Here is a 25,065-nt window from a genome sequence, read left to right as displayed (position 1 = left end):
ACCACCGGTCACCGGGGGCCACACCTCTTTTTTTTTGTCCACTCTTCGTTGACTCAATGCGGCAGTTCTGCTTGCGCCAGGGCGGTGAGTGAGTCACACTCTGTCAGTTCACGGGTGATCACCTGATTCAGCTACACCCTAACCCTATTTGGGTATACGTTGTCCCTTCTCTCCTTGACGTCACCATGCTGGAACGTCAACACTTGGTCTTGATCGTGTTTTGACCATGCATCTCTTTACGATATACATATATCAGGCGCCCACGATGCACATACCTATTTCCTCATTATTATATTCACTGCCGCCGTAACAATGGGTCGTCGTCGCCAGGTAGCCCTCGCCAAGAGTATACAATTTGCGCTCTTCCGTGATCCCAAAGCATTTCGCAAGACCTTGATTGGACGGATCATTGCCTTCTTCAGTATATTCTACCTGAAGCTTCTTAGATATGAGCCGGATGTGTTCCGAAAGCTGCGAAATGAGATCTGGGAGATCTCAGAGGAACAATATAGAGCCTGCTTCTTAAATAGAGAAGACAAGGCGCTTCCTCTCCTGCCGATGGGAGATCTAGGCTTTTCTGGATCAGTATGCGCCATAAGCCCCTTGCAAGACTTTCTTAGAAGGAATGGGTCACGGTATTAACTCATACTTAGACATTCTTCAGCACGTCAAACTCCGCATTCCTCGTCAAGAGCCTCCCCCGACACTTCGAACATTCCTTCTTCCGCCATGACCTCTTCCAACCTTACTACGAATACATAACCACTCACCCAGACTCCATCCTTGTCTGGATCACGGATTATATCTACGCCGCGTACACATCACTGGGAACCCTCGTAAAAACGACCCCAGCGCACCATATCATCATGGAGAACATGCTATGCGGGAAGGAGAAGGATCCAGCCGCCGAGAAGTGGGAGACCTACGACCTGAAACCAATTGACTATTTCTTTCCCGAGCGGGATCTAGTCCCCGATCCGCTCGTCAGCCAAGAAACCTTAAGTCGACTGGCAGACGACTTTCCAGATAAGATCCGGCTGACGCAATCGGACTACGATGATATGAAGCGGATGATAGAGGCCGACACGGCATTTCTTGCGTCGGCGAACGCGGTGGACTATTCTCTGTTTCTGGTCCGCTTTCCGGCTTCCTCTAACCCCGATGTCATTGGGAAAAAGAGTAAGTGGCGTATTGGGTTGGCGTCCACGGATGGGAAATGGAAGTATCGTGCGGTGCTGTTGGATTTCTTCTGGGCCAAGCATAAGTTGCATGCGCAGGCGATGACGGGAGTCGTCCAGACATTCAATGTCATTGGCCGTCAAGGGCCGATGACGATTACCACGACGGCTGATGAGTATCGGGAGAAGTTCCTGGCTCTGATGGATTCCATCATGGAGGTTTATGAACCTTGAAGACACTCCTCCGATTGCTCAGAACCCCTTGATCTGCCTGCCCTGTGTAGGCATAATAAGTCATTGTCTAATACTTCAAGTTATTGTTTAGACCACAGGTCTGGTCCACGGTGCATGAATATACTTTCTAAAGAGATTAGGTAAGATTTTAAAGGAGATCACATTACTATAATTGTCTCAGTCAATCAGATTGTATTTTTACATCGAGCCCATACAGGTGTATTGAAACGCTAAAACTCTGCAAACGAAACAGCCAAAAAAGAGTCAGATCATCGTTTCAAATTCTAGGTATCGTGCGTATTTAAATGGTAGTGAAAACTGCTAGACTGAGCACTTCATCTAAATCTATCGTACCGACATGGTAAGGGATGTTTTTTCCGGGTCCAACACCAACATAGCATGGAATATCTCGAACATGAGCTTCCGCACATCGACCCGATCTAACGTCGCAACGGGAAGACGTGCAGTTTTATCTGTGATATAAGCTATCAAGCACAAACAGGCGGGAATGTTTAGAAGCAGAACACCTGGTCCTCGAGCTTGCTGACAGGGCGAGCCTTGGTGTATCCAAGAGACTCGGTCGCCTTCTTCATGGCGCTGATCATGGGAGGAGGTCCACACAGCATGATCTTGATGTCATTGGCGGGAGCAGGGAGGCGCTCCTTGATCATATCAGGAGTAACGAATCCAACACCACCGGTCCAGCCCTCGGGGGGGTTGTTGAGCACATAGTAGACACGGAAGCCATCATCCTCCTTGACCAGCTGCTCCAGTTCCTCCTTCAGCAGGATATCGTCAGGGTTGACGTTGGCAAAGATCAGGTCCACCTGGGTGGTGTCGTTACCACCGTTACGGGGGCGGTTGCGGATGATGGCCTTGATGATCTGCAGCATGGGGGTGATACCGGTTCCACCGGCGATCATACCAATGTGGCGGCACATGTTCGGGGTGTAGACCATGGCACCCTTGGGGCCGCGCACCTTCATATTGTCGCCGATCTTCAGGGTGGTCAGGTACTTAGAGATGTTACCCTGAGGGTAGGCCTTGACGAGGAGATCGAAGTAACCAGCCTCATTGTCGGAGGAGATGGGGGTGTAAGAGCGCACAACCTCCTTGGGCTGGCCTTCAATGGTAGCGGCGAGAGAGATGTGTTGACCGATGGGCAGACCCAGGATGTCGGTGGGGCGGGGCAGGGCAAAGCGATAGATGGCGACATTGTGAGAGATTTCATTCTTCTCCTTCAAGACGAAGTTCTGGAACTCGGTAGGGTTCAGGACCTTTCTGGGTTCTGATTCAGTCACGGAAGCGGTCAGCACAATCATATGATGCGGATTGAGGTATCTCCGAGGCTCTGGACGAAAGACATACTACCACTGCCACCGAGAAACTTCGTGCCGACCAAGACAGCGAAAATGGCGGTACCAACCACCAGGAGGGCGGAGGTCATGTTCTCCGAAGCAAAGGCACTGAGGATGGCAGCCAACTGTCAGTCATTGCGCGACAAGTAACCGCGGGGAATGAACACAAACCTCATGTTGACAATTCCTCCAGCAATCCCAGGGAATGGGGAAAGTAAGAGATACAAACGTCGAGAAGAGAAGACAGAGATGGAGGAGAGAGTGAGGAGGGAGAAGAGGGAAAAGACGCGGAAGATAACAAAATAGCGGAAAGATTTAGGATGGGCCGCCGTACGGGGCCGTTACCGGCGAGGTACCCGAGGCAGGCACAATGGATCGGCAGATCTTCGTTTTCTTTGTTCGATGAGTACGGTAATTTTACGGTATTGTTGACTGATCGGTTGAACTTCTCACAGGGAAATCACGGGGAGACAAAGCAGTGCTGACTGACACCGAGGGTTCGGACAGTCATGTGTGCGGGGGATCTCTCATATACTTCTACATGTACGAAGTAGTCGTAGACAATTAATTGCCTCAAGGAGACCATTCGCCATGTCCCAATGGCTTCTGATTCGGAGGAGACGGTACGAAGTCACGCTGAATGTGACTTCCGGTGTAAGATCCATTGATCATGGTCTGATCTAAACTTGTCCATAGTACATACAGTCATACGAGTCCACCCATCCTCGTGCCAGAACCAATCCGAGTAGACATTCCCAGTCCCTGTTGGGGGCTTTTGCTTTTCTGGGGTAAAGATTCCCGACGCCAATATGACTATGTAATCTCATGTATGCCTCAGGTACCTTCGAATGGAGACTTTTACTCCTCTTACCCTTCCCGATCCAGAATTCCGATCCGTCCTCCGATTTTCTTTGAGTTCCATAGACAACCCACCCCCCAATAGACTCTATCTCAGTAAATACTAAATTCTGATAATCATGACCCGCGAAGAGGCACCACCAGCCTTTAATCTCACCGACGTCGATCGTCAGGTCCTCGCACAGACCGACGAGGAATTTGTCCTTCATGACTGGGAAGATCTCAAAGCGATCATCGGTATGTTCTAATCTTATATATTTCTGCTCTCTCAAAATCATAAAAATAAATTTGAAGAAATGAGAAAATGAAAAAAAAAAAAAAAAAACCCCTCTATCAATCAAACTTCCCCTCACTCCACATCTCCATTCCCCTCCTCATAACTCCGCACTCCTAACCTTTCCCACACACACATACAGAGTCCTACTACTGACCATCAAACCAGCCCGGAATGATCTCGGAATTCTAAAGCGGAAACCCTCCGATCTCAAACGCTACCTCGCCTGGACAGCCGACATCAAAGCCCAATATGGCACAATCACAAATTACATCTGTCAACGCCGGTTAGGCTGGCACCTCCCAGACCCTGACAGCACCACCACCAGCACTACTACCACCGGTGCCACAACAGACAGTGGGGCGGTCTTCCCCTTCAAGAACCCGATCCCCTTTGCCGATCCCGCCGACTACAAGATTCTCCGCAACGACTGGCCCTACGGCGTCACCCCGGACATCAACCATCTCGTCGTGTGGCTGCGGACTCCTGTTCCCGTGAAACCGGAGAATGGGGACGTGACCGATGAGTCCCGGGCGCTGATTGAGGATTTCGTGCAGCGCACTTTTGTGGGGCGGCTTGCACAGGAGGGAAAGTCAAAGTTTTCGGATCCGAAGGAACATGTCCTGTGGTTTAAGAATTGGACTGCGTTGCAGAGTGTGCGTAGCTTGGAGCATATGCATGTTCTTGTGAGGGGTGTTCCAGAGCATATCTTGCGGGAGTGGACGGGAGAAGAACCTTTGAAGAATTAGGGTTTCTTTTCGACTTGCTGGATCTAGACATTAGATGTTAGATGTGGATTTGGATTTGGATTTTGCATCGAGAGATTAATAAATTCATTGCAACATGTTTACTCAGGTTATCAATACTATTGCTTTTTTTACTCCTGTGTAGTTTGTGTAGTGGTGGGATAGAGGACGTGCCGATAGTCACGGTTATGTGAAAATATATATCGAAACCTCGAATTAAGGCACACACAACCTGACCTCCTGATTTTCCCGAATCTACAAAATGCGACGATAAAAATAAAATAAGAAAGGGTGCTAGTTGATACCCAACTAAAATTACATATGGTGCATGATTACTAGGGGTTTGGCACCCAAGGAATTGGTGAGCCAAAAAATTCCACCCAAGGCGGCTGCGAAATACATCAAGCCATCAGGACGTTAACAATTGACTATTGGGAATCCTAAAGCAAGAGCCAGACGATTCAATAAAAATACAGAGAAAGGGGACAAGAAACCTTCCATATAACAAAGGAAGCGATATAATTAGAAGAAAAAAGCGATAAATAGAAAATTGCCCGTCATAATACGCCTGCTACCCTGTTTATCCTGATAACGGAGTAGTAAAGACACGTGAAACCATTATGGAGGACTCTCTCCACCTACTCCTCTTATGACTTCTGCTCTTCAACGAACTTCAATGCCTCCTCTCTCGACACGACGTCGATCGTACTAGCCTTTTGCCGGAAACTGACACCGTAACACTTCTCGGCCACGTGCAGCATCTCGGGCCGGAAAGTAGTACAAATGAACTGACCATTCGTGGAGTCCGATATGGATTGGAGCATTTGAGCAACGGCGGTACGGTATTGGGCGTCGAGGTTGGCATCAATCTCATCGAACAGGTAGAACGGGGCCGGGTCACAAGCTTGGATAGCGAAGACTAATGCAAGGGCGCAAAGACCTATCACGGAAATTAGTAAATTTGTCAATGTCAAACGAGCGATGGAGAAACCTACTCTTTTGGCCACCACTGAGCTGCTGGATACGCTGTTGCTCATCATGTTTACTATTGAAGCTGACACTGATTCCAACACCGACATAGTTCTCCACGCTGTTCTGGGCTTCTTCGTCCTCGGAATCGAGTTCGTCTGCCTGCCGCATGGCGCGGTCGGTCTTGCGCTGAATGATCAAACGACCACGACCGGCAGGTACAAGCTTTTCGAACACATTGTGGAACTCGCGGGAAACTTGCTTGAAGGTTCGTTCAATGGCTTCGTCCTTTCTCTGATCGAGTACGTTAATGAGGTCATCGATCGATTTCTGGGAGGCATCAAGCTCTTCTCTTCGGCTAGTGAGGGTTTCACGCTGCTTCGTGAAGCTGTTGTACTGCTCGAACGCCTTCTTGTTGACATGAGAGTATTTCTTGAGACCCTCGTTAACTTTATGGAGCTTCTTGACGACGGCATTGGAGTCCATGTTCTTGTACTTGGTGAAAGCTTCATCGGGAAGGACACCCAGGTCACGAATGTTTGCTGCACATTCGGCGGCCTGTTTGGTTAGGGCAGCCTTCTTCTGCATGCTCTTTTCCATCCGTCGTTGGTGCTTCTCAATGGACTTGGCCAGCTCGTCCAGCTCGCGCCGGGTCTCTGCGTTTCTTTGCCCAAGCTCAGCCATGCGAGCATTGGCTTGTTCAATGGACTCGTCCACTTGTTGGAGACGTTGACCAAGTTTTTCAAGCGCCTTGTTGAGACGCTTCATTTCGCGCTGGGTCTCCTTCAGGTTACCCTGACTGCCATCATCAGCCATATCGATATCCTGGCCCACCAGCTGATCAAGACGAGGGTTGAGATTCTCCCGGAGCTCAACTTCCAGGACAGACTTCCGGGCCTCCAGTTCACTACGTTGGCTGGAAAGTTCTTGATACTGCCGTCGGAGGTCTTGAGCGGTAGCACTGAGACTCTCCAGGCGCGCTTCTTCTTCATTGGTCAGTGCCTTCTGGAACGGTGACTTAAGTTCTGCCTCGAAGGCATTCACCTGATCTGTCACAGCAGCCAAGTTGGTTTCGATATTGCGCAGAGCCCTTCGCTTAGCCTCAAGATTGTCATTTTTCTTCTGAATAAGGTCACGCTTGCCCCGCAGCTCCTGCCGCAGTGGGCCACTGCTATTCTGTACCTGGTGCCTTTGCTGCTCTAGCTTTTGCAACTCGCCCACAGCTCTTGTGATGAGCTGGTCCAGATGTTCAAGTTCCTTTCGAATTTCATTACCCCGGGTCTTCTTGCTTTCGACTTCATCTCTCCACTTGGCCAGATTTTTAACTGCATCGAGACGGGATTGGCGCGAATCATGGAAACCACCAGTAAGGGCACCCCTCTTATCTGAACGGTCACCCTCGGGGGTGATAGCGTTCACACCGTGGCTTCGGGCATACTGCGCGGCAACCTGTAAATTCGGACAGATGATAGTTTTACCGAATACATGAACAAATGCTTTCTCGTATGCCGGATCGTACTGGAGCTTCTCAATCATTGGTATCGTGTCGCTAGCTCTGGGCATGTTGGTAGGCCTTGACCTTAGCCGGTTCAGGGGCATGAACGTGACTCTTCCTGCCTTTTCTTGCTGCAGGATCTCTAACACCTTGGTGGCAGTCTCGTCCGAGTCGACCACATAGTGGAACAGACTCTGACCTGCCGTAACCTCGACGGCTGTTCGGTACCGGTCGTTGACATCAAAGAGTTCTGCAAGTGTGCCGTAAACCCCTTCAAGGTTGTATTGGCGCTTGATTCTGCGAACGGCCGCAATGCCACGGCTAGTGTTGTGATCCATCATCTGAGATAGAGAGCGATCTGCGCGGTCTACTTCATTTGTAGCGTTCACAAGAATCGAATCCAACTTTGCTTCCTCTCTCCACAATTCCCTGAAGAATTATTAGCGGACTGCCAAGGTGGGAAAGAAAAGAAGAAAAAGGAAAAACTTACTTTCGTTGGTCCATAAGGCGATCTCTCTCATCCTTCGCCGCTTGGACTTGTTGCTCCACAGACTGAATGGTGTCTCCTCGACCATCGATCTGCTTCCGCAAAAGTTCTGTTTCCGGTTCTAGGAGAGCAATCTCGTTTTCGAGCTCTTTGATGTCCTCCTGTGTCTGTGCCATCACCCCTTGCACGGTGGATATGGACGTGTAGTTGTCCTTAATCGCGGCCTGCAGCCACTTATCCCGTTCGGACTTGTTCCTAAAGCGGGAATTCCGACTCTGTTTGGCATACAATCTCTGACGGGAAGTCTCTGCCTCGGTCAGCTGTGCCTTGACGGCATCCTCCTGGTCTTTTGCGGAATTGAAACTCGGAATGAGTTGCTGGAGTTCCGCCTCGCGCTCTTGTATAGCAGCCTGAACAGACTTTAATTCTTCATCATGGCGGGATTTCTGGGCTTGAGCAGTTGCTTGATTATCGGTAAGTGATTTAGCCTGCAGCTCAACCTGCGCAAGTGATTTGGAGGCTTCACGGCGTTCGTCTTCTAACTGCGCCTTGTCTACCTTGAGAAACTCGATTTGTTGCTTGCACTCGGCGATTTCGGCATCGATCTGGGCCATTTCCTTCTCGCCTTGGATGAAACGGTCACGGTTCAGGTCGGTGTCCTCAACACCAGTCTGCCTTTGCTCTTCAAGATTGTCAAGATAACTGGCGATCTCTTGTTGTTCGCGGGAGTAAATAGTGTACTCTAAACAGCGCCTCTCTTTATCTTTTTCTTGGAAGTTCCTCAGCTCGTCCTTCTCCTCCTCCAGCTCTGAGAGACGCTCGTTGATGAAATCCAGGAGTTCATCAATCTTGGTTCGCTTATTGTTTGTTTCGTGCATGATCTTAAGAGACTCTGCACGGCGCGCTTCGTAGACCTGTGTTCCGGCCACTTCCTTCAGCAAGTTCAGTCGCTCTGAGTCTTTCATATTGGTCAAGGCCGTTACTCGACCCTGGGGGACAATATAGTAGGGGTTCGACCGCGAGAAACCAGCTGACTCGAGCAGATTCATGACATCGTTCTTGGTGGCGTTCTTACGATCCAGCGTATATTCATCTTTCTTCATGCCAATAGTACGACGGAGTACAACTTCGGGTTTACCAGTAGGGAACCGATCATCGGAGTTATCGAAGATAATCTCAACGTATGCCGACATCACAGCGGAACCCGAACCTTCCTGTTCAGCATAAGTATATCGTAATCGGACGGAGTCTTCAGGATACGCACGTGTAGAAGAGCCTGTCGCTCCTCTCGGCCCATGTGAGTGTAGGCATCACCGAGAACGAATCGAATGGCTGCGAAGAAGTTACTCTTGCCAGAGCCATTGCGACCAACGATGACATTGTGTTTTGGAGAAAATGGCTCAATGACCGTTTGATCCTTGTAGCTGTTACGCGGAAATAATGAACGGTTAGTCTAGATGTCCGAGGAGCCACCGCGGTCACTTGAGTTATCGCGCGACTTACCTCTTAAAGCCCTGGATAATGATTTGCTTGACGTACATGTTGACAAGGCGCGCGCGACACGGGAAGTTATGACAGGCACAACAACCAGATCATCACGCGATGGACGGTGAAAATCAGGAGCCGATGCCCTGACGGCGAGTAGCAAGGGCGGACTACAGTGGGTGTAGGAGTCCGGGGCGCTGGAGCACAGAGTTGACAGTTGCTTGATTCCTTGCGACGGCACGCGTGGCCGATCGCTTTGCCTTCTTTTCCCTACACGCGTGCGGCCCGCGGGGTTCTGCCGGGCGGTGAGCGCACAAGGTCCACACTTAATCGAATATATCAGGGACTTTTTTTTTCTTTACCGATTTTGACGCCCACGATCGAGTCGATTTGCCACCTTTCTTCTCGAAATTGGAAGCTCGTCATGGCGTCGACGGATCCAAATACCCAGGCTCCTGGTCTGGCTGATGGCTTATCACCTTCGCACACTTACATCCCGAATCAAGGATATATCAATGAAGATGGCACTACCCCCACTATAGCGGGGCAGGATCCTGCGCTGCAGGAGGACGAGGACGAGGAGGATGAGGAATACTACGATGATATCTTCGAAGAAGATGGCCTCGAGGCAGAGAACATTACCTCGTCGAATCCCGCTGATCTCACGAAGGCCTATAACCGCCAGCGCAAAACGAACGAACTCGCCGCCGACCCCAATGTTCCCAAGTGGACTTACCCGAAGACCAATACGCAAAAGCCTAGCATCAACACCCGTGCGTCAGTTGATGACCAAATCAAGTCATTGACTCGCCATGCCACGAAGCTTAAGCTTGATGATGTGCAATCCGGATTGGCGGCTCGTGGTGACCGCGGGAATGACCGAGCCGATAGAGCAACTTCGGAGCAGGTGTTGGATCCCCGTACACGAATGCTTCTGCTGCAGATGATCAACCGCAACATCGTTTCCGAGATTCACGGATGTCTATCAACGGGTAAAGAAGCCAACGTATACTACTCTATGTTGTTCCCTGATGAGGAGGATGCCAGTCCCATACACCGGGCGATCAAAGTCTACAAAACCAGCATTCTGGTCTTCAAGGACAGAGATAAGTACGTCACTGGCGAGTTCAGATTCAGACAAGGTTACAGTAAGAGCAACAACCGGGCGATGGTGAAACTATGGGCCGAAAAGGAAATGCGCAACCTCCGAAGAATCTATGCGGCCGGAATTCCTTGCCCTGAGCCAGTCTACCTGCGACTTCATGTCCTCGTCATGGCATTCCTCGGTAACTCCAAGGGAATTGCCTCGCCTCGTCTGAAGGACGTCGAATTTGATATCCCCAACCCCGAGACCCGCTGGCGTGAGCTCTACATTGATCTCCTTGGCTACATGCGCGTCATGTACCAGACATGCCGCCTGGTTCACGCAGATCTGAGTGAGTACAACATGCTTTACCACAAGAAAAAGCTCCACATCATCGATGTCAGTCAGAGTGTCGAGCATGATCACCCTCGGAGTTTGGAATTCCTGCGCATGGATATCAAGAACATCAGCGACTTTTTCCGTCGTAAATCCGTCGACGTCTTGCCTGAGCGGATGGTTTTCGAGTATATTATTTCAGCCGAAGGCCCGGCCACTGTGGACCAGAGCGAAGAGATGCAAGAAGCCATTGAAAAGCTTTTTGTGGCCCGAGCCGAGATACCGGACGAGGAACTAGACACTGCCGTCTTCCGTCAACAGTATATCCCCCAGACTCTAGAGCAGGTCTATGATATCGAGCGTGATGCCGAGAAAGTCCATGCGGGCGAAGGTGAAGACCTCGTGTACCGGGATCTTCTCGCCAGTGGTAAGCCCACTGCGCAACCCGACGACGCGGAGAGTGATGCCGGCTCCGATGTGAGCGGCGGAGTCTCCGTAGAAGGTTCTGGGTCGGACGAAGAGGATAACGAAGAAAAGGACCCCTTCGATAAGGGAGTTCCGCGCGGAAAGCGCTTCGTGGACAAAGACACCAAGCGCGATCACAAGCAGAAGGTGAAGGAAGAGAAACGTGAAAAACGTGCGAACAAGATGCCAAAGCACATGAAGAAACGTCTTGTGTCTACTTCTTCACGAAAGAAGAAATAAACATGTATTCGCTTCGTTACTTTCTATCTGGGTTCAACAAAAGTTTCAGCATTATTACGGGCTTAGGACGGGGTTTTATTGCGCACGATCTCATGAGATTTATGACCGAATTTTTTGATGGATAGAGATAATGTTTCGACGCATATATAGGAGCCATCATACAAGCATATAGATTTGCAAAGAGAATAAAAAAAAAGAATTAAAGCGTTCCATGATCATATCAGAGCTCTCTTTGAACCTCATATCGACCACCCAATCACCACATAGCCGTACCAACCGACGCTTACATCGCGAGCGTGGAGTATGCGTCCGTGGTGGCTGGCTATGGAGTGAAGGGGTTGGCGTGTTTATCAGACCAGGACTAAGCCTGCTTTTGGAATTCATCATTCAGATCATGTAGAGGCATCAGAACACCCACTCAGAACAATAACGGTGCCTTCGAGCCCAAAATGGTCGGTGAGACGCAGAACTTTGTCTGGGCAATTTGAAAAGGTCGCATCTCAAACCTAAGGCTGCAACAAGGAAAGGAATTGGTAGCTATCTAAGCATGGCGCAACTGGTGATTAGGGAAGATGTCGCATTCGGGCATTGAATCGAGCGATAGCATCCTCAACAAGAGCCTTTGGGAGTTCCGGAATGATTTCACCGTGTTCCTCACCATCCCCGGAGGAAACAGCCCGGACTTCTTCTTTGGGCTCCACTGCTGGGGCTTCTTGGTCAGGGGGCTCCGCAGCTATGCCTTTCAGGTTACCCCCCGATATACGACGGAACTCAATCCGCATTGGCTCTCGGCCAATTCCAGGCCAGATATCCGACGGGAGGTAGTCCCCTTGCTCTACGCGGAATGTCTCGCGGGCATTCACGTCTTCCTCATACAACTGATCAAGCTTTTGTTTGGCGTCGCGGAGAACTTTCTCCACCCGGTGCCGCACTTGCCGTCGGCGCGCTACCTCGAGGATAAGCCCGTCGTACGCCTCCAGGAAGCCGTCATATAGTGTGTTGAGGTCCGACAGATCGGCCAAGCCACTCTGTATTTGCTCATACTCCTCGTGCCAGACACGAGTAAAGCTGTGCGCCTGGGCTATATAACCCGATAACCGGGTAGAGGCGAGTGTTGACAGGTGTTTGAAGACATTTGTAGTCGCTTGGTATACAGACAGGACACTATCCCGCTGGGCTAATACATTTTCCAACACCGTCTCCATCTCGCCAATCCGGTCTTGAATCTCCATTACCACATCCTCCGCCTCGGCCGCATCCTTGATTAGCACGCTTACCATTTCTTGATATTCCGAGTCACTTAGTGGGTCAAGTGGGGCATTCAAGTTGGCATTGATGCCTTCCTCGATATTGGGACCAACGCGGCCGTTGACATGCACCGTAGCGGGCACGTCACCGGTAATGGATCGGGCAGCTGCTCCCCCACCCTCGGTGTGCTTGACCGCTGTCACACAGAGGTCAAAGTGGCGGACTAACGACTCAAGCAGGTTAGCCATTTCTTGGGCATGCATCTCAAGGGAATGCAGCATGGATGGAATTGACGAGAGAGACGGCAAGCTAGCGTTGGACGTCGATGGTGATGACGAAGAGGCGGACGTTCGGGACGACGCGAGCTGAGTTGCTGCCCGGTAATTGCCGAGTGCTTCTTTGATAGATTGCAACTCATCATCAAAAGCGCGATTAGACGATTCTAGGTCCGCCTGAGCGGCATTGGTCCGATCAATTGCGCCTTTGAGGGTTGTATGTAGCTCTTCTACCCCACGCTCATCCACAAAGTCATGTAAGCTTTTGGATTCTTCACCTTCTGGGCGGAATGACGCGTGGACAATGGTTTCTCGCAATAAGTCCAACGTCTTTCTCAGTCTCGCGTCCGCAACATCAAGGCTCTTTAGCACGGTAGCGAACTCTGACCGGCCGCGCAGGGAGACCTCCTGAACCTCGGTACGGACATTATACAGAAGGCGTAGCTGATTATTCAGCCCCCGGCGAAGGAAGCCCGTTCGCGCCGAGACTACAACACTCTCTTCCAATGCGGAGCGAGCGGCCGTGACGATCTCATTAGCACGCCAGACATGATTGATGGATGACAAGGAGCGTTTCGCCGCAACCAAATGCGAGATGAGTGTCTCTAGCTGAGGCATTGAGTTCTGTTGTCCCGGAGAGGGATTCGGATTAGGAGAAGCATTATTGGATATCGCGGATGACTCTGAGTCTGACATGGTCGAGGACGTTCCAGATCAATCCGCTAAGCAAACAAAAAACAGGCCGACAATTGGAAAATGCCGCAAGTGATTTGCATAAGATAATTCACCGATGAGCTTGAACGTCCAATGAATGGTCTGCACAACACTGCGAGCGACCGAGCGACCGATCCGGATTAGAGGAATACAGAGGAACAGGGAATCTGGCGTGAGAAGTGCGTAGACTTAGGCCATCATCACTCCATTGGAGAGGCCAAACAACGTTTATCCCTTCCTAAACAACCAGTGGTTTCGACTATCAATTTCACGACTAACAGGGACTAGTGTGATTTGAACTCTTAGCGGTCAGACGTCCAAATCGAAATTGAGTCACAAAAGGCCTTCGTTATGGAAGGACTGTTTGACCTTGCCGCGTTCTGAAGCCGAGAGATGATGTGATGTTTCAAGGATACCACGTTTCTAGTAATCTCGCCACGAAACGAGGGTAGTAAAAATGAGGTGATGAGGCTGTTTCCGGTACGAACTTAAACGATCATCACAAGAGGCAAAAAATTTAGTATTAAAAAATTAGCAAATAGGCAGATCTGGGTGAGCAATGGTTGGTCAGAAGCACGACGGCCCAATGGTGGAACTAAGTGTGTTCTGTAGTATGAATAGGAGTACGTCGTTGCTGGCACCCAACCCACTGGGGATTTTAGCGCCAAGCAATGGATCCAAGAATAGCGCAATACAGAGTCAGAGTATTAGCTTCTGAAAATCCTGGGGGATCCGCAATAAGGGCCGACAATGGCGACGAATTGTGCAACACAGAAGCAGTTCGTCGTCTTCTTTGGCGGGTCGAGATGTTGTGCTGATGCGACTAAGAGCGTCTATGGCGCAATCGGCATCACGTGAGGACTACCGCAAGGGGACTAGCGCAGCACGATACGCTGGTTTGCGCTTGCGTGATCGAAACAGGGCCAACAAGGTAGTTGATGTACAAGTACAATGCATCTTCGTCTTCTTTTTCACCCCTGGTATCTTTTCTCTCGGGCGCATCCTTCTGCACGTGTTTCAAATTTGGCTGGACCACTAGATACAGGAAGAAGAAGACCCTACTCCTCTCTTTCATCCTCTCTCTCTTCTCTGTCGCTTTCGCTTTCTCGATCCCTCTCCCCGCCTATCAACGACTAAATCTCCTTATCTTGCGACCCATTAACTCCCGACGGTCGCCACAGGCACTTCCCTATCCGCGCACGAACAGGTACCGCAGTATTGACTTTGGACTTCAACAAACCTTGACGAAAGGTGGTCGCTGGCGTGACATTCGTCGTCGTCTCGATTTTTCTCAAGGTTCCGTTCTGCTGTTCATTGCCTTCTCGGGACGACTGCTACCACGGTAGCGCGCGGGCGGTAGGAACCTCGTTCCAGTCACACGATGCAGTCCGACGGCCGATCAGTGCGTGAAGGTAGCGACTCTTCGCAGACTTTCTTGATGAAAATGGCCCAGCCGACGCGAGAACTTACGCATCCTTCGCACGAACAACTACAACTACAGCAACAACAACATTCTTTCCAGTCCCTCTTTGGCGGCGCATCGGACACCGCTGAGGAGATTGAAACCGAGACCGAATCTAACCATCGAAAGCCCCACAGTTTCGGTGCCGCTGCGACGACTACCGCCAAGCTTGCAAACGAGAATGTTGCACCATTTCTCGTCAAACACATCCCCGAACAATACGGTCCCTTGGGGTCGCGAAGAACCGACAAGTTGGAGGATTTGAGCAGCCCGAATTCAAAATTTTGCTATCGCCACCGGCCAGACCTTAAATGCAGACGACAGGCAGACGAACCGTCCATGGATAAACTACAGAGGGTAGGGCTTCCTAGGGCTTTGTCGTGTTTCTCTTAGCTAATGGGTTTTAGGAATTGGAAACGCTGCCTCCCAGGGACCAACAGGGCATTGCCCATGTATGGTCTTTGTTTTCGGCCGCTCCGGCCAAGCACCGCAAATTGATCCTTCAGGGGATCATGGCTCAGTGTTGTTTCCCGCAACTTTCGTTCGTGTCCGCTACCGTGCGAGACCTCATTCGAATCGACTTCCTGACCGCTCTTCCACCGGAGATCTCGTTCAAAATTTTGTGCTACCTCGACACCACCTCGCTGTGCAAAGCCGCCCAGGTGTCCAGCCGCTGGCGGGCACTGGCAGATGATGATGTGGTTTGGCATCGGATGTGCGAACAACACATCCACCGCAAATGCAAGAAATGTGGCTGGGGACTTCCTCTTTTGGAACGGAAACGTCTGCGAGAGTCCAAGCGCGAAATCGAATTGCGCGCTACGAACTGGGACGTCAGCGGACCCGCGCAGAACGCAGGAGGTGCCGAATGCAGTGCATCATCACATGCGGAGGATGTGAATACGCAGAAACGGAAGGCGGATTTGAGCGATGAGGAGACAGCAATCGTGAAGCGACATTGTTCCTCGCTGGATGCTCGATCGGAGCCAGATGATGACTACTATACGACTCGGTATAGGCCGTGGAAGGAGGTCTACAAGGACCGGTTCAAAGTTGGCACGAATTGGAAATACGGACGATGCTCCACCAAGGTGTTCAAAGGCCACACAAATGGAGTGATGTGCTTGCAATTCGAGGACAACATTCTGGCGACTGGTTCATACGATGCGACCATCAAGATTTGGGATACCGAAACCGGGGAAGAGCTGCGTACCTTACGCGGACACCAATCCGGTATTCGCTGTCTCCAGTTTGACGACACCAAATTGATCAGTGGCAGTATGGACCGCAGCCTAAAGGTGTGGAATTGGCGTACAGGCGAGTGCATTTCAACCTACACGGGTCACCGTGGTGGGGTGATCGGACTGCACTTCGACGCAACGATTCTTGCATCAGCCTCCGTTGATAAGACGGTCAAGATTTGGAACTTCGAGGACAAGTCAACATTTCTCCTACGTGGACACACCGATTGGGTCAACGCTGTCCGAGTGGACACGACTTCTCGAACGGTGTTCTCGGCGTCGGATGATTGCACTGTTCGCCTTTGGGACTTGGATACTAAGGCCTGTCTCCGGACCTTCCATGGCCATGTCGGCCAAGTCCAGCAGGTGATTCCTTTGCCGCGGGAGTTCGAGTTTGAAGAACACGACGCTGAATGTGATAACGATAACATGAGCACCACATCTGGCGATACGGAATCACACTCCCTTCAGGCAACGCTCGGACTGGAGTCGAATGCCACTGAGACGTCTGTCTTTGGCCCCTCATTTGACAATGGTCGCCCAGCCCCACCGCGCTACATCGTCACGAGCGCCTTAGATTCCACCATCCGACTCTGGGAGACTACGACCGGTCGCTGCCTGCGTACATTCTTCGGTCACCTCGAGGGCGTTTGGGCGCTCGGTGCCGATACTCTCCGTATCGTGTCTGGTGCGGAAGACCGGATGGTCAAGATCTGGGATCCCAGAACCGGCAAATGCGAGCGGACCTTCACCGGTCATTCTGGCCCAGTGACCTGTATCGGTCTCGGCGACAGCCGGTTTGCGACCGGCAGTGAGGATTGCGAAGTGCGTATGTACAGTTTCCGCAGTTAAATAATCTGCTTTCTTTCTCTTCTTCTTCTTCTTCTTTTTCTCGTGGCCCGTCTCCTGTGGAGACATGACGCGCCTATGTTTTAATGTGTTGTGCTTTGGATAGAAATACCCTTCAAGTTGGCGCTAGGGTCAGGGATCATTTCGTGATATCATTATATAGGGCTCTATTTAGCATTGGATGGTGTCTGGCGTTGTTGGTTTGCCTGAGTGACACAGGTTGTTCGGAAAATGGTTCCAGAAAATTATGGCCATCAAGATAGCAATAAATAATTTTATGTTGATTCATTCTGTTATACTTAACTACTTGTATGGTTTCTTGCATGCCTGCCCCGTTAAGTAAAGTCTAGGGGGCATGACCATATGCCTATATATTGAAGAACCACACTGACCTGTGCACGGCAGTCAGTGGTAGGTTAAAGGAAACCGTAGTATTTTGATATTGCTAGGAAGATCAACAATCTCCGAGTTTACTTGACCCATCCTCCTATCTCCATTATCAACTTGTCCATTTTCTGTTCCAAATCCGGGACACAAGCTATGCAGCAGCTTCCATGATCTGCATAATGTTAGCAGCAACCCTGGATTTTTATAGCATTAAACTGGCACTCACTGTACTGGTGCATTCGCTCTTGATGGGCTCAAAGTCACCACATTGACACATGCCCTCCTTTAATAGTGGCTGCACGCAATCCACCACCCCTTTGAATTTGTCTTCCATGCACTGATCCTTCAATGCCTTTGCTTTTCCCAGGTCCAAACACCCTTTACTATCCGTGACCTGGGCTTTCTCCATCAAGCACTTTGCCGGACATGGAGCGCCCATGCACGACATTGCAGCTTGGATGTTGACAGGACATCCTCCATTTTGAGATTCTGCCACGGCCACTGCCACTAATCCGGCGAGAATAGAAACGTATCCGAATCTCATGGTGGTATTGATTGATTATTAGGGGGTGGGAATGTACCAGGCTTTGAGATGAAATTCAAAATAAGTTTTCCTAAAGTGAATGCAATATAGACAATAGGAATGAGTATATGCGTAATGAGTACAAGAGAAGAGGATGCTCAGATTTCTCCTTTTATATTACTTTTCCCTATGGTGGATAAAAGTTATTGAGCTTGATTGGGTATGGTATCAGAATGGAAAGACTGGTCATCTGGATATCTGATATATCTTGTTAGGTATTCCTACCTGCATGCTTTGGTTTCAATAGTGTTCGTCAGCTCTGTCGATCCTCGTTCATTCCTCAGGATAGAGGTTCTGTCTACTCCGTATTTCAGCTACGATTTCAGCCTCACCGCACTTCAATATACTAAATCAATACAAGTCATCCCTTGCATTTAGGTCACACATTACACAGATACATAATATAACAGTGCATGATCAGCCCCCTGAGAAGTCAATCATGCACCCATCTTTGATCGGTGACGTCTTAGGATGAGTGAAGAAGAATATGTGCTGAAGAAGAAAGTAGTGGAGTACACCTCTCGGGGAGTCAACAGAGACATATCACTCCTTTTTCTTCTTCTTTTCTTGCTTTTCTCTTTGGCATCATCGACCCCTGATAATAGCCTAAAATAGTCTAAGACCAATCGACTGAGCTAGTAATTTTTATAGAACTATCCAGAACAACTTCCATAATAATTCCCCCCCCCTACATATTGGAATTACTCCTACTTTCCTTCCCTTACTTTTATCCCAAAACAGACAATGCAGGCAATACCATAATAAGAAATAAGAATGCAAGATCCCACCCAAGAAGAAACACACCCTCTAAACCCACTCCAAGAAAGAGAGTCATAATCAACACCCGAAAACGAATATTACTACCACCCCAACGACAACGACAACGACAATGACGAAGAACAGCCTCCGATTCCCTACTCCTACCCCAAAAGAAAACCCCAGTTATGTTCCCGAAACTGGAAGTGGACGACATACGCACTATCAATTCTAGCACTGCTACAATTCCTCCATATAATAATCTCAATTCATGCCCAGCGCGACAGCAGCGGCAGCGGTAGAGATACGTTATGAATCCGGGGTTTATAACCGAGTTAGACGATGCGAAACCCTGGATCAGATTGAGTCAGAGACGGTTTACAGGGGCACTTAAAGTGGGAGATGGTGGGGGGTTTTTTTATCGAGTAGTAAGACCCTGATGATCCTGCTCCTGTCTATATTCCGGGAGATAGTACTGTGAGAGCAGAGGAGGTGGATCAGAACTGGAATGATCTGGTCGGTGGTCGATCCTTTTCTCTGACGGAGTCGGAGGTTAGGAGGTTGGATAACAACAATAATCATAATACTAATAATAGCGAAGCCGATCTGGAATTATTATTGGATCCGGAGATTCCTAGCTATGGTGGGGTTGATATATGTTGCATTCTCTACACTGTTTGGACTCGCTTCGACGGCACCTTTCTCCCAGGTTTGAGGATAATACTTCGTTCCCCCCGAAACTTATGCGGTTGCATCTTGGTATTCACCGCTAATTTGTTTTCTGTTAACTTGATCTGGATAGATGCTAATCCACTTATACTTCTAGATCACTGTGTGGATCACTTACGCCAGGCGATTATGTGTGCTGGGGACTTGACACCGGTTACTGTAAGGCCAATTGTAGGGAATAATGAAAGCGGAACCTTGCTTTTGCTTTTGGGTGAAACTGAACAGTTGCATACATGTAGGGATTTCTCTGCAATCCAAGAGTGGATTAAGAAAAAGAGGGGAGATGGGCTCCTTTGGTTAAAGAGAGAAGTGCCTGTGTTCGTCTCTCATTAACACATCAAAGTTGTCTGACTACGACCAAATATTCGCTGATCACGTGATTCCTCTTAAGCACTGATGAATTGAGATCTAGAGTCTATTTAATACAAGCCTACGAATGAATACTTAGGCACCCTCGCTATTTATATTTCCCGAGCTGAACTCCTGAATAACGCCAACGCCTCAAGAAATATTAGTCATATCTCCCTTTTCCCTCTGGCCCCCGTATTGTGTATTAATGGGTCTCTTTCGGGAATATTGTCTATACAACAAGAGATCAATTCTTCAAACCATTGGGCACCGTCGCCGGTTTCTGCCTCACTAGAGCGTTGTCGACAATCTCGGCGATGATGTCCTGGTATTCCATTCCGTTGTTTTTTGCGATCCAAGTGAACAAAGAGTGATCAGGTCGCAGTCCGAAAATTGGATTCACCTATCGCAGGTTAGGGTGTATTCTTTTGTACCTTCAAGTAAGAGACATACCTCGATGACATATGGCACGGCGCCATCTAGGCGGATATCAACCCGGCCTCCATCTTTACAACCTAGTGCTTTGTATGTGGAGAATCCGATCTCAGCTACCGCCTTGACCAGAGGATCTGCCAGGTCCGCATGGACATGGCCCATGTCATGCCCGACACCCCGGCCCGCCTTGGAGAAGCTTGTTGCGAAGTCAACTGAGAGGTCATCACTCTTTCTTCCCTCCGGATTGTACCATGTCACCTCGGAGACCCCCAGTACTCGGGCTCGATCGCCGCTCCCAAGGATGGCTACGGTGAATTCGCGGCCGTCTAGGAATTTCTCGAGGATTATTTCCTGATCTTTGAATTCGGTGCGGAGGTCCTCAACGACATCTTGAAGATCTTCCTTTCGGAGGATTTTGTTCGATGGTGATATGCCGTTTGAGGTGGATGCGGCGATTGGCTTTGCAAAGAGAGGATACGGTATCTGGTCTGCCAGGGCGGCGTAGTCGACGAGTTCGCCGGATCTGGGGACGATGGCAAATGGACTTGTTGGGATCCGATAGTGTTCTAATAGCATCTATATAATAGGAGTAGAACGATTAGTATCGGACACTCTAGGGTTTGGTATCTCATGAAGAATGCATCCTAGTACAACTCACCTTGGTTTTTCCCTTATCAATACCCGTTGCGAGCGTCGCAGCATCGGAAAAGGTAAAAGGGATCTGATAGGCTTCTAATAGGGCGGGAACCTGCGACTCACGAGCGGAGCCAAATACTCCTTCGCTGTAGTTGAAGACAAGATCCCATTGCTTATGATGCTCTGCTGAGAGATGCTTGACGAGAGTTTTGATCCCGGGAACATGGACCACGTGGTGGCCGAGACTTTCGAGAGCTGACGCTATACCGTTGATAGTCACATCGTCAGCTAGGTCGGCGCATTCACTCTTGGAAAATCCTATGGATTCATAGTAATCCTTTGGATCGTAGACAAAGGCGATGTTGAGGCCGGTGCGTCTAGTGTCTCGCATGATGTACTTTTGTGATGGTGATGGCAGAGGGAGGTAGAAATGTAGAGAGAATAGTACAGAGAGTCAATGGATTAAGGTGAACTAGATATTACGGTAGGAATCAGAGGGATGAATACTATTCACTTCACCGCAAGTGTTATGGAGGACCAGGTATGGACCGGAGACTGGAGCGGTAGGTATATAAGACATCTTGTGAATGAGAGGTCTCATCCACTCTGAATACCCTTGACTGATACTAATAGTATCCCCATGAGGTATTATTCGGGCATTTTCCACATTCCCAACAAGGAAGGAAGCCATCGACGTCATATTCCATTCATTCATCTTCAAATTGGCCCTGTGGCGTCATGATCGACCGATCAGCCAGTGAAACTGGGGCCATATTTAAGATATCAAGATTGCATCAGAATGTTAATTGTCGCGCAAGGCGAATGGAGAGATCCGTCTAGACGCTGTCTCGCCGTCGTTTGCCCCCTGTAGACACAGTCCTACCATGGATGCGAATGCGTGACGTGCGAATAGACTCGGAGGATCCAAACACGTCGCCTCAGGGAGGAAGTCTATCTTGAACTTTGTCGTTGACAATCGTAGAAGCCAAACTGTGTAGAGAAAATATTGACTCCTCAGATTGCAAGGTAAATCACTCACCAGTCGCGCGATTGATCCAGAACTATGCAAGCAGATAACTATTAATTGGTGATAAGCGAGACGAGGATTTCTAGTCCATTCTGGGGTTAGCGTGTCACTAGCCCCGAAGAGGTATGGCTTCCTCGTTAAGCACGAGATACGAAATATCGACATCATCAAACATGGACGTAGGTCAAATCATTGCCCATGCTTCACTGGGTGACAACAACACACATGTTGCACTCGCGACGTGGCTAAAGATATATAGTGAAATGGAAAACTACCTAGGTGCTTGGGGCAAACTTCCTTGCTTTCCACCTCCATATTGTCTGCAATACATTCCGCAACGACCCCCCTCGAGAAATACTACAGGCAGTCTGGAAGGACTACATTGAAAGCACGTATATACTCTATTCCCTGACTGACTCAAGTACTGCCGAGTCACCTTGTGAAATGGAATCTTCAACCTCAATGGAACGGATGAGGGCTTCGTGTTTCGCGCTTCGCGGTTGGATGCTAACCTCGAAGGGCGATAGGTGACCAACGATTCCCTCCTGATAATCTATAATAGGGTCGATCTCCCTGCCGTCTTTCATGGCCTTTCGAATCTGAAAGACTGCGAGGGATCGTGCGATCGTAAGAAAGTTATTGAAGTCAGCCAGTGGACGACCGGGGCAAATCCGGCGACCAAATCCGAAGACCAACGTGTGCGGATCACGTTCTGGTGTATGTCCGTCCGATGCCAAGAAGCGCTCGGGCCTGAATGACATGGGATCAGAGTATACGTCGGGATCGTGCGCAAATGCCCTGTCACGAAGTATGTGATTAGAATCGACGGCATCGTTGTTGAGGGAAAGCAGCTCACCAAATGTTGGGGACTATCGGGGCCCCTTTGGGGATCAGGTAGCCCTCGTAGATGTCATCTTCTGTGGCTGCGTGCATAATGCCAATTTGAACCACTGGGTTCCAGCGTAGAACCTCGTTGATGAGCGCATTGACGTAGGGTAGTTTCCCCCGATCTTCAGGCGTAGGTAGCTTTGCTCCCACAACTCGGTCGATTTCCTCCTGGGCCCTGTGCTGTGCGGCAGGAAACAGCGCCATTGCCAGAAAGAAGGATGTGATGGTAGATGCCGTCTATAGCTTCAATCAATATGACACTGTGGTGGCGCTTGTTTTTCTGCTAGCTGCACTCACCGTATCATAACCGGCTTGGTAGACTGAAGCTGCCGAGCATTTGATCTTCAACTCCTCCTCGGGGCTAAGTAGCGAGCCTTTCTGCTCAATCAGCCTGGAAACGAATGAAGGTTCATGGCTGCCCTCCTTCATCTGATGTCGGGCAAAGGCGAACGGCCAATTGGCCAATGCGTCAAATCTGCGTCGATACTCCTGGGCTTCTTTTTTGAACCTAGCCCCCGGAAACCAACTCGGCAGGTATTTCACTGACGAGGCTTGTGAGCTACCATCCAGCATACGTCGAGGAAGGTTGACTTACGGGCGGGGATACTGTCTACCAGATAACCTGTTGGCTGATTTATCTTGCCGAATGCAAATGCTGTCTTGCCCACGAGATCAACGAGCGGATCTGGATCATGAAACTCGACGGTATAACCGTACGCGACCTTCAGTATGACTCCCCCGATCCCTCTGCGGATCGCATTAGCTAGTACTTAGTAGACGTCGTGTAGCAGGACTACGTTGCCCTCACGTTTTAATATGATCGATCATTGCCTCTGGTTCCTGCAGTATCCGTAGCAGAAAGCGTCGGATCACCATATCAACCTGTGGGTAAAATGATGATAACGCGTTTTCCGAGCGCAGCTGTGAAAGTATATGTTTTCGTTGTGCACGAACAGTAGCGTGTTCATTTTGCGCAGTGACAAATATGTCCGATCCAGCGCTAAGGAAACAGGTACAAAAGTATTAGCAAGACAATTTAAATGCCCCCCTGTGTAGTTGGTATGCAGTTTAAGGGATAAAAAAAGAGGTAACTACAGCTCATGGGCCATCACCATTCTCGGTCGAGATGAGTATCGGGCTGATCGCTTTTCCAGCAGTTCCGTTGCCACATTGGCGTCGTTTAAGATGATATGAGTATGCCCTGCCGTCGTGATCGAACTAATGGGCCCTAACGGCAATCAAGATGAGGATCCCAACGCAGAACAAGAGATGGCCAGGAGTATTGTCCATACCATATAGATCCTTATGCTTCAGCCAATGTTCCCAATCTTTACCCCCGCGTGGAAGATCACTACCAACGTTGCCGATAATGGGCAGACCTTTTGGGCCCGGAGGGAGAGGGGCTCGTGGTGCCTTTGACTTCAACAGGACATACAGCCCCAGGATACCCCCTAGAACAATCAAAATGCTTAAACTGTACATCGTGATGACAGAAATTTGAGCTTATAGTACTGAGGACGAAGTTGCCATTCGGGAATTCTCCGTGGTGATCTCCAGAGAAGATGAGTCCAACACCATGCGGAGAAGTGCAGTAAGCGCCAATAACTTGGATGCATTAATAGCAATTTTTTGGGCAATGTGACCCGATGACGAGGCTCATACCTTGCGTCGGCCAGCATCACTAATACACATTGATAAGAGATTGCGTTACACCGCAGAGTTGACTGCATTAGCCCGCGCGTCAGCGGTAGATTGACTTGTATTCATTGGTTATCCACTGAGACTAGAACGTGCCCATCCAACCAGCTTTTCATCAATAGGATTTGCTATATAGACATGGCCGACTCTGACTGCCCAACTTGGTTATAGAACTGGAATAATATTGATCTGACGAAATTCTGTTCTAAGGTGGAGTAGTAGGCCATCCTGCTAGGTGGTTTGTTGAAATCACAAGACCAGTTAATCGTACGCTGGTATACGAAGGCGATAAGATGTTTCAAAAGATACGGCTGTAAAATATTGTCCAGGTAGTGTTAGGTGAGCTATGACATGTCCGACGTATCACCTTTCTGAATGAGGAGATCTTGACTTTAATGATAAAGTACCTCGTGCTGTAGATCAACATTATTTGACTAGTTAATTTAGTGTCCACCTTTTAATCTGAGTTGCTCGGGACAGCGTTGTAAATTCGGCAATGTCCTCATATCGGGTTGAGGCACAACAATGCCTATGGCATATCCTTTCTACTCCGTAGTTTTGCGGTTGCCCTTTTTTTTTT

At 49.4% G+C, this 25,065-nt stretch overlaps 10 protein-coding genes across 10 annotated transcripts; 5 read left to right on the top strand and 5 right to left on the bottom strand.

Annotated features, from left to right (window-relative positions):
• The first annotated feature begins 207 nt into the window (after positions 1–207).
• On the top strand, positions 208–1,593 carry BDV27DRAFT_138520 (phosphatidylinositol phosphate kinase family protein). The gene is made up of 2 exons (XM_032069258.1): positions 208–585; positions 654–1,593. Exons 1-2 carry the CDS (start codon positions 313–315, stop codon positions 1,410–1,412), a joined length of 1,032 nt encoding a protein of 343 aa, XP_031920999.1. The 5' UTR covers positions 208–312; the 3' UTR covers positions 1,413–1,593.
• A 41-nt stretch (positions 1,594–1,634) lies between these two features.
• BDV27DRAFT_76858 (cytochrome b5 reductase family protein) lies at positions 1,635–3,194 on the bottom strand. Its single transcript, XM_032077538.1, has 3 exons — positions 2,942–3,194; positions 2,781–2,878; positions 1,635–2,700 (listed from the first exon to the last, which is right to left on the bottom strand). Exons 1-3 carry the CDS (start codon positions 2,944–2,946, stop codon positions 1,925–1,927), a joined length of 879 nt encoding a protein of 292 aa, XP_031920998.1. The 5' UTR covers positions 2,947–3,194; the 3' UTR covers positions 1,635–1,924.
• Positions 3,195–3,538: 344 nt separating this feature from the next.
• On the top strand, positions 3,539–4,670 carry BDV27DRAFT_76853 (GIG1 family protein). Its single transcript, XM_032077537.1, has 3 exons — positions 3,539–3,558; positions 3,609–3,865; positions 4,071–4,670. The coding sequence occupies exons 2-3, from the start codon at positions 3,748–3,750 to the stop codon at positions 4,649–4,651; spliced, it is 699 nt and encodes a 232-aa protein (XP_031920997.1). The 5' UTR covers positions 3,539–3,558; positions 3,609–3,747; the 3' UTR covers positions 4,652–4,670.
• Positions 4,671–5,043: 373 nt separating this feature from the next.
• Positions 5,044–9,292, bottom strand: BDV27DRAFT_76850 (chromosome segregation protein SMC). Its single transcript, XM_032077536.1, has 5 exons — positions 9,103–9,292; positions 8,864–9,023; positions 7,603–8,813; positions 5,644–7,541; positions 5,044–5,588 (listed from the first exon to the last, which is right to left on the bottom strand). Exons 1-5 carry the CDS (start codon positions 9,138–9,140, stop codon positions 5,296–5,298), a joined length of 3,600 nt encoding a protein of 1,199 aa, XP_031920996.1. The 5' UTR covers positions 9,141–9,292; the 3' UTR covers positions 5,044–5,295.
• A 175-nt stretch (positions 9,293–9,467) lies between these two features.
• On the top strand, positions 9,468–11,287 carry BDV27DRAFT_76846 (serine/threonine-protein kinase RIO1). The gene has a single exon (XM_032077534.1). It carries the CDS (start codon positions 9,509–9,511, stop codon positions 11,207–11,209), a length of 1,701 nt encoding a protein of 566 aa, XP_031920995.1. The 5' UTR covers positions 9,468–9,508; the 3' UTR covers positions 11,210–11,287.
• A 397-nt stretch (positions 11,288–11,684) lies between these two features.
• On the bottom strand, positions 11,685–13,717 carry BDV27DRAFT_76848 (autophagy-related protein 17). Its single transcript, XM_032077535.1, has one exon. It carries the CDS (start codon positions 13,426–13,428, stop codon positions 11,773–11,775), a length of 1,656 nt encoding a protein of 551 aa, XP_031920994.1. The 5' UTR covers positions 13,429–13,717; the 3' UTR covers positions 11,685–11,772.
• A 715-nt stretch (positions 13,718–14,432) lies between these two features.
• BDV27DRAFT_138515 (F-box/WD repeat-containing protein) lies at positions 14,433–17,043 on the top strand. Its single transcript, XM_032069257.1, has 2 exons — positions 14,433–15,265; positions 15,316–17,043. Exons 1-2 carry the CDS (start codon positions 14,828–14,830, stop codon positions 16,999–17,001), a joined length of 2,124 nt encoding a protein of 707 aa, XP_031920993.1. The 5' UTR covers positions 14,433–14,827; the 3' UTR covers positions 17,002–17,043.
• Positions 17,021–17,282, top strand: BDV27DRAFT_138514 (uncharacterized protein). The gene has a single exon (XM_032069256.1). The coding sequence runs from the start codon at positions 17,085–17,087 to the stop codon at positions 17,259–17,261; it is 177 nt and encodes a 58-aa protein (XP_031920992.1). The 5' UTR covers positions 17,021–17,084; the 3' UTR covers positions 17,262–17,282.
• A 164-nt stretch (positions 17,283–17,446) lies between these two features.
• BDV27DRAFT_138513 (uncharacterized protein) lies at positions 17,447–18,001 on the bottom strand. Its single transcript, XM_032069255.1, has 2 exons — positions 17,612–18,001; positions 17,447–17,557 (listed from the first exon to the last, which is right to left on the bottom strand). The coding sequence occupies exons 1-2, from the start codon at positions 17,927–17,929 to the stop codon at positions 17,537–17,539; spliced, it is 339 nt and encodes a 112-aa protein (XP_031920991.1). The 5' UTR covers positions 17,930–18,001; the 3' UTR covers positions 17,447–17,536.
• A 2,047-nt stretch (positions 18,002–20,048) lies between these two features.
• On the bottom strand, positions 20,049–24,269 carry BDV27DRAFT_150910 (cytochrome P450; the record flags this gene model as incomplete). The annotated part of the gene is made up of 8 exons (XM_032071297.1): positions 20,049–20,204; positions 20,255–20,812; positions 20,895–21,269; positions 22,325–22,697; positions 22,756–23,024; positions 23,085–23,329; positions 23,383–23,550; positions 24,080–24,269. 8 exons carry the CDS (start codon positions 24,267–24,269, stop codon positions 20,049–20,051), a joined length of 2,334 nt encoding a protein of 777 aa, XP_031920990.1.
• Positions 24,270–25,065: the final 796 nt, after the last annotated feature.

Source organism: Aspergillus caelatus (assembly GCF_009193585.1).
Source record: "Aspergillus caelatus strain CBS 763.97 unplaced genomic scaffold BDV27scaffold_385, whole genome shotgun sequence".
Taxonomy (NCBI): domain Eukaryota; kingdom Fungi; phylum Ascomycota; class Eurotiomycetes; order Eurotiales; family Aspergillaceae; genus Aspergillus; species Aspergillus caelatus.
The sequence above is the reverse complement of the archived record's forward strand: the minus strand, read 5'-3'. Positions and strand labels throughout refer to the sequence as shown.

What these genes read in the sequence shown, in the direction of transcription:
- BDV27DRAFT_138520 (XM_032069258.1), top strand. Translation starts at nt 313, where the DNA reads ATGGGTCGTCGTCGCCAGGTAGCCCTCGCCAAGAGTATACAATTTGCG. An exon ending in ATCTAGGCTTTTCTGGATCA is followed by an intron (nt 586 to 653) that starts GTATGCGCCATA and finishes ACTCATACTTAG; the next exon opens with ACATTCTTCAGCACGTCAAA.
- BDV27DRAFT_76858 (XM_032077538.1), bottom strand. An exon ending in GTTTCTCGGTGGCAGTGGTA is followed by an intron (nt 2,701 to 2,780) that starts GTATGTCTTTCG and finishes TGACTGAATCAG; the next exon opens with AACCCAGAAAGGTCCTGAAC.
- BDV27DRAFT_76853 (XM_032077537.1), top strand. Translation starts at nt 3,748, where the DNA reads ATGACCCGCGAAGAGGCACCACCAGCCTTTAATCTCACCGACGTCGAT. An exon ending in AGATCTCAAAGCGATCATCG is followed by an intron (nt 3,866 to 4,070) that starts GTATGTTCTAAT and finishes CCATCAAACCAG; the next exon opens with CCCGGAATGATCTCGGAATT.
- BDV27DRAFT_76850 (XM_032077536.1), bottom strand. Translation starts at nt 9,140, where the DNA reads ATGTACGTCAAGCAAATCATTATCCAGGGCTTTAAGAG. An exon ending in ATTATCCAGGGCTTTAAGAG is followed by an intron (nt 9,024 to 9,102) that starts GTAAGTCGCGCG and finishes TCCGCGTAACAG; the next exon opens with CTACAAGGATCAAACGGTCA. An exon ending in CGCCTTATGGACCAACGAAA is followed by an intron (nt 7,542 to 7,602) that starts GTAAGTTTTTCC and finishes ATAATTCTTCAG; the next exon opens with GGAATTGTGGAGAGAGGAAG.
- BDV27DRAFT_76846 (XM_032077534.1), top strand. Translation starts at nt 9,509, where the DNA reads ATGGCGTCGACGGATCCAAATACCCAGGCTCCTGGTCTGGCTGATGGC.
- BDV27DRAFT_76848 (XM_032077535.1), bottom strand. Translation starts at nt 13,428, where the DNA reads ATGTCAGACTCAGAGTCATCCGCGATATCCAATAATGCTTCTCCTAAT.
- BDV27DRAFT_138515 (XM_032069257.1), top strand. Translation starts at nt 14,828, where the DNA reads ATGCAGTCCGACGGCCGATCAGTGCGTGAAGGTAGCGACTCTTCGCAG. An exon ending in CCATGGATAAACTACAGAGG is followed by an intron (nt 15,266 to 15,315) that starts GTAGGGCTTCCT and finishes AATGGGTTTTAG; the next exon opens with GAATTGGAAACGCTGCCTCC.
- BDV27DRAFT_138514 (XM_032069256.1), top strand. Translation starts at nt 17,085, where the DNA reads ATGTGTTGTGCTTTGGATAGAAATACCCTTCAAGTTGGCGCTAGGGTC.
- BDV27DRAFT_138513 (XM_032069255.1), bottom strand. Translation starts at nt 17,929, where the DNA reads ATGAGATTCGGATACGTTTCTATTCTCGCCGGATTAGTGGCAGTGGCC. An exon ending in AGAGCGAATGCACCAGTACA is followed by an intron (nt 17,558 to 17,611) that starts GTGAGTGCCAGT and finishes AACATTATGCAG; the next exon opens with ATCATGGAAGCTGCTGCATA.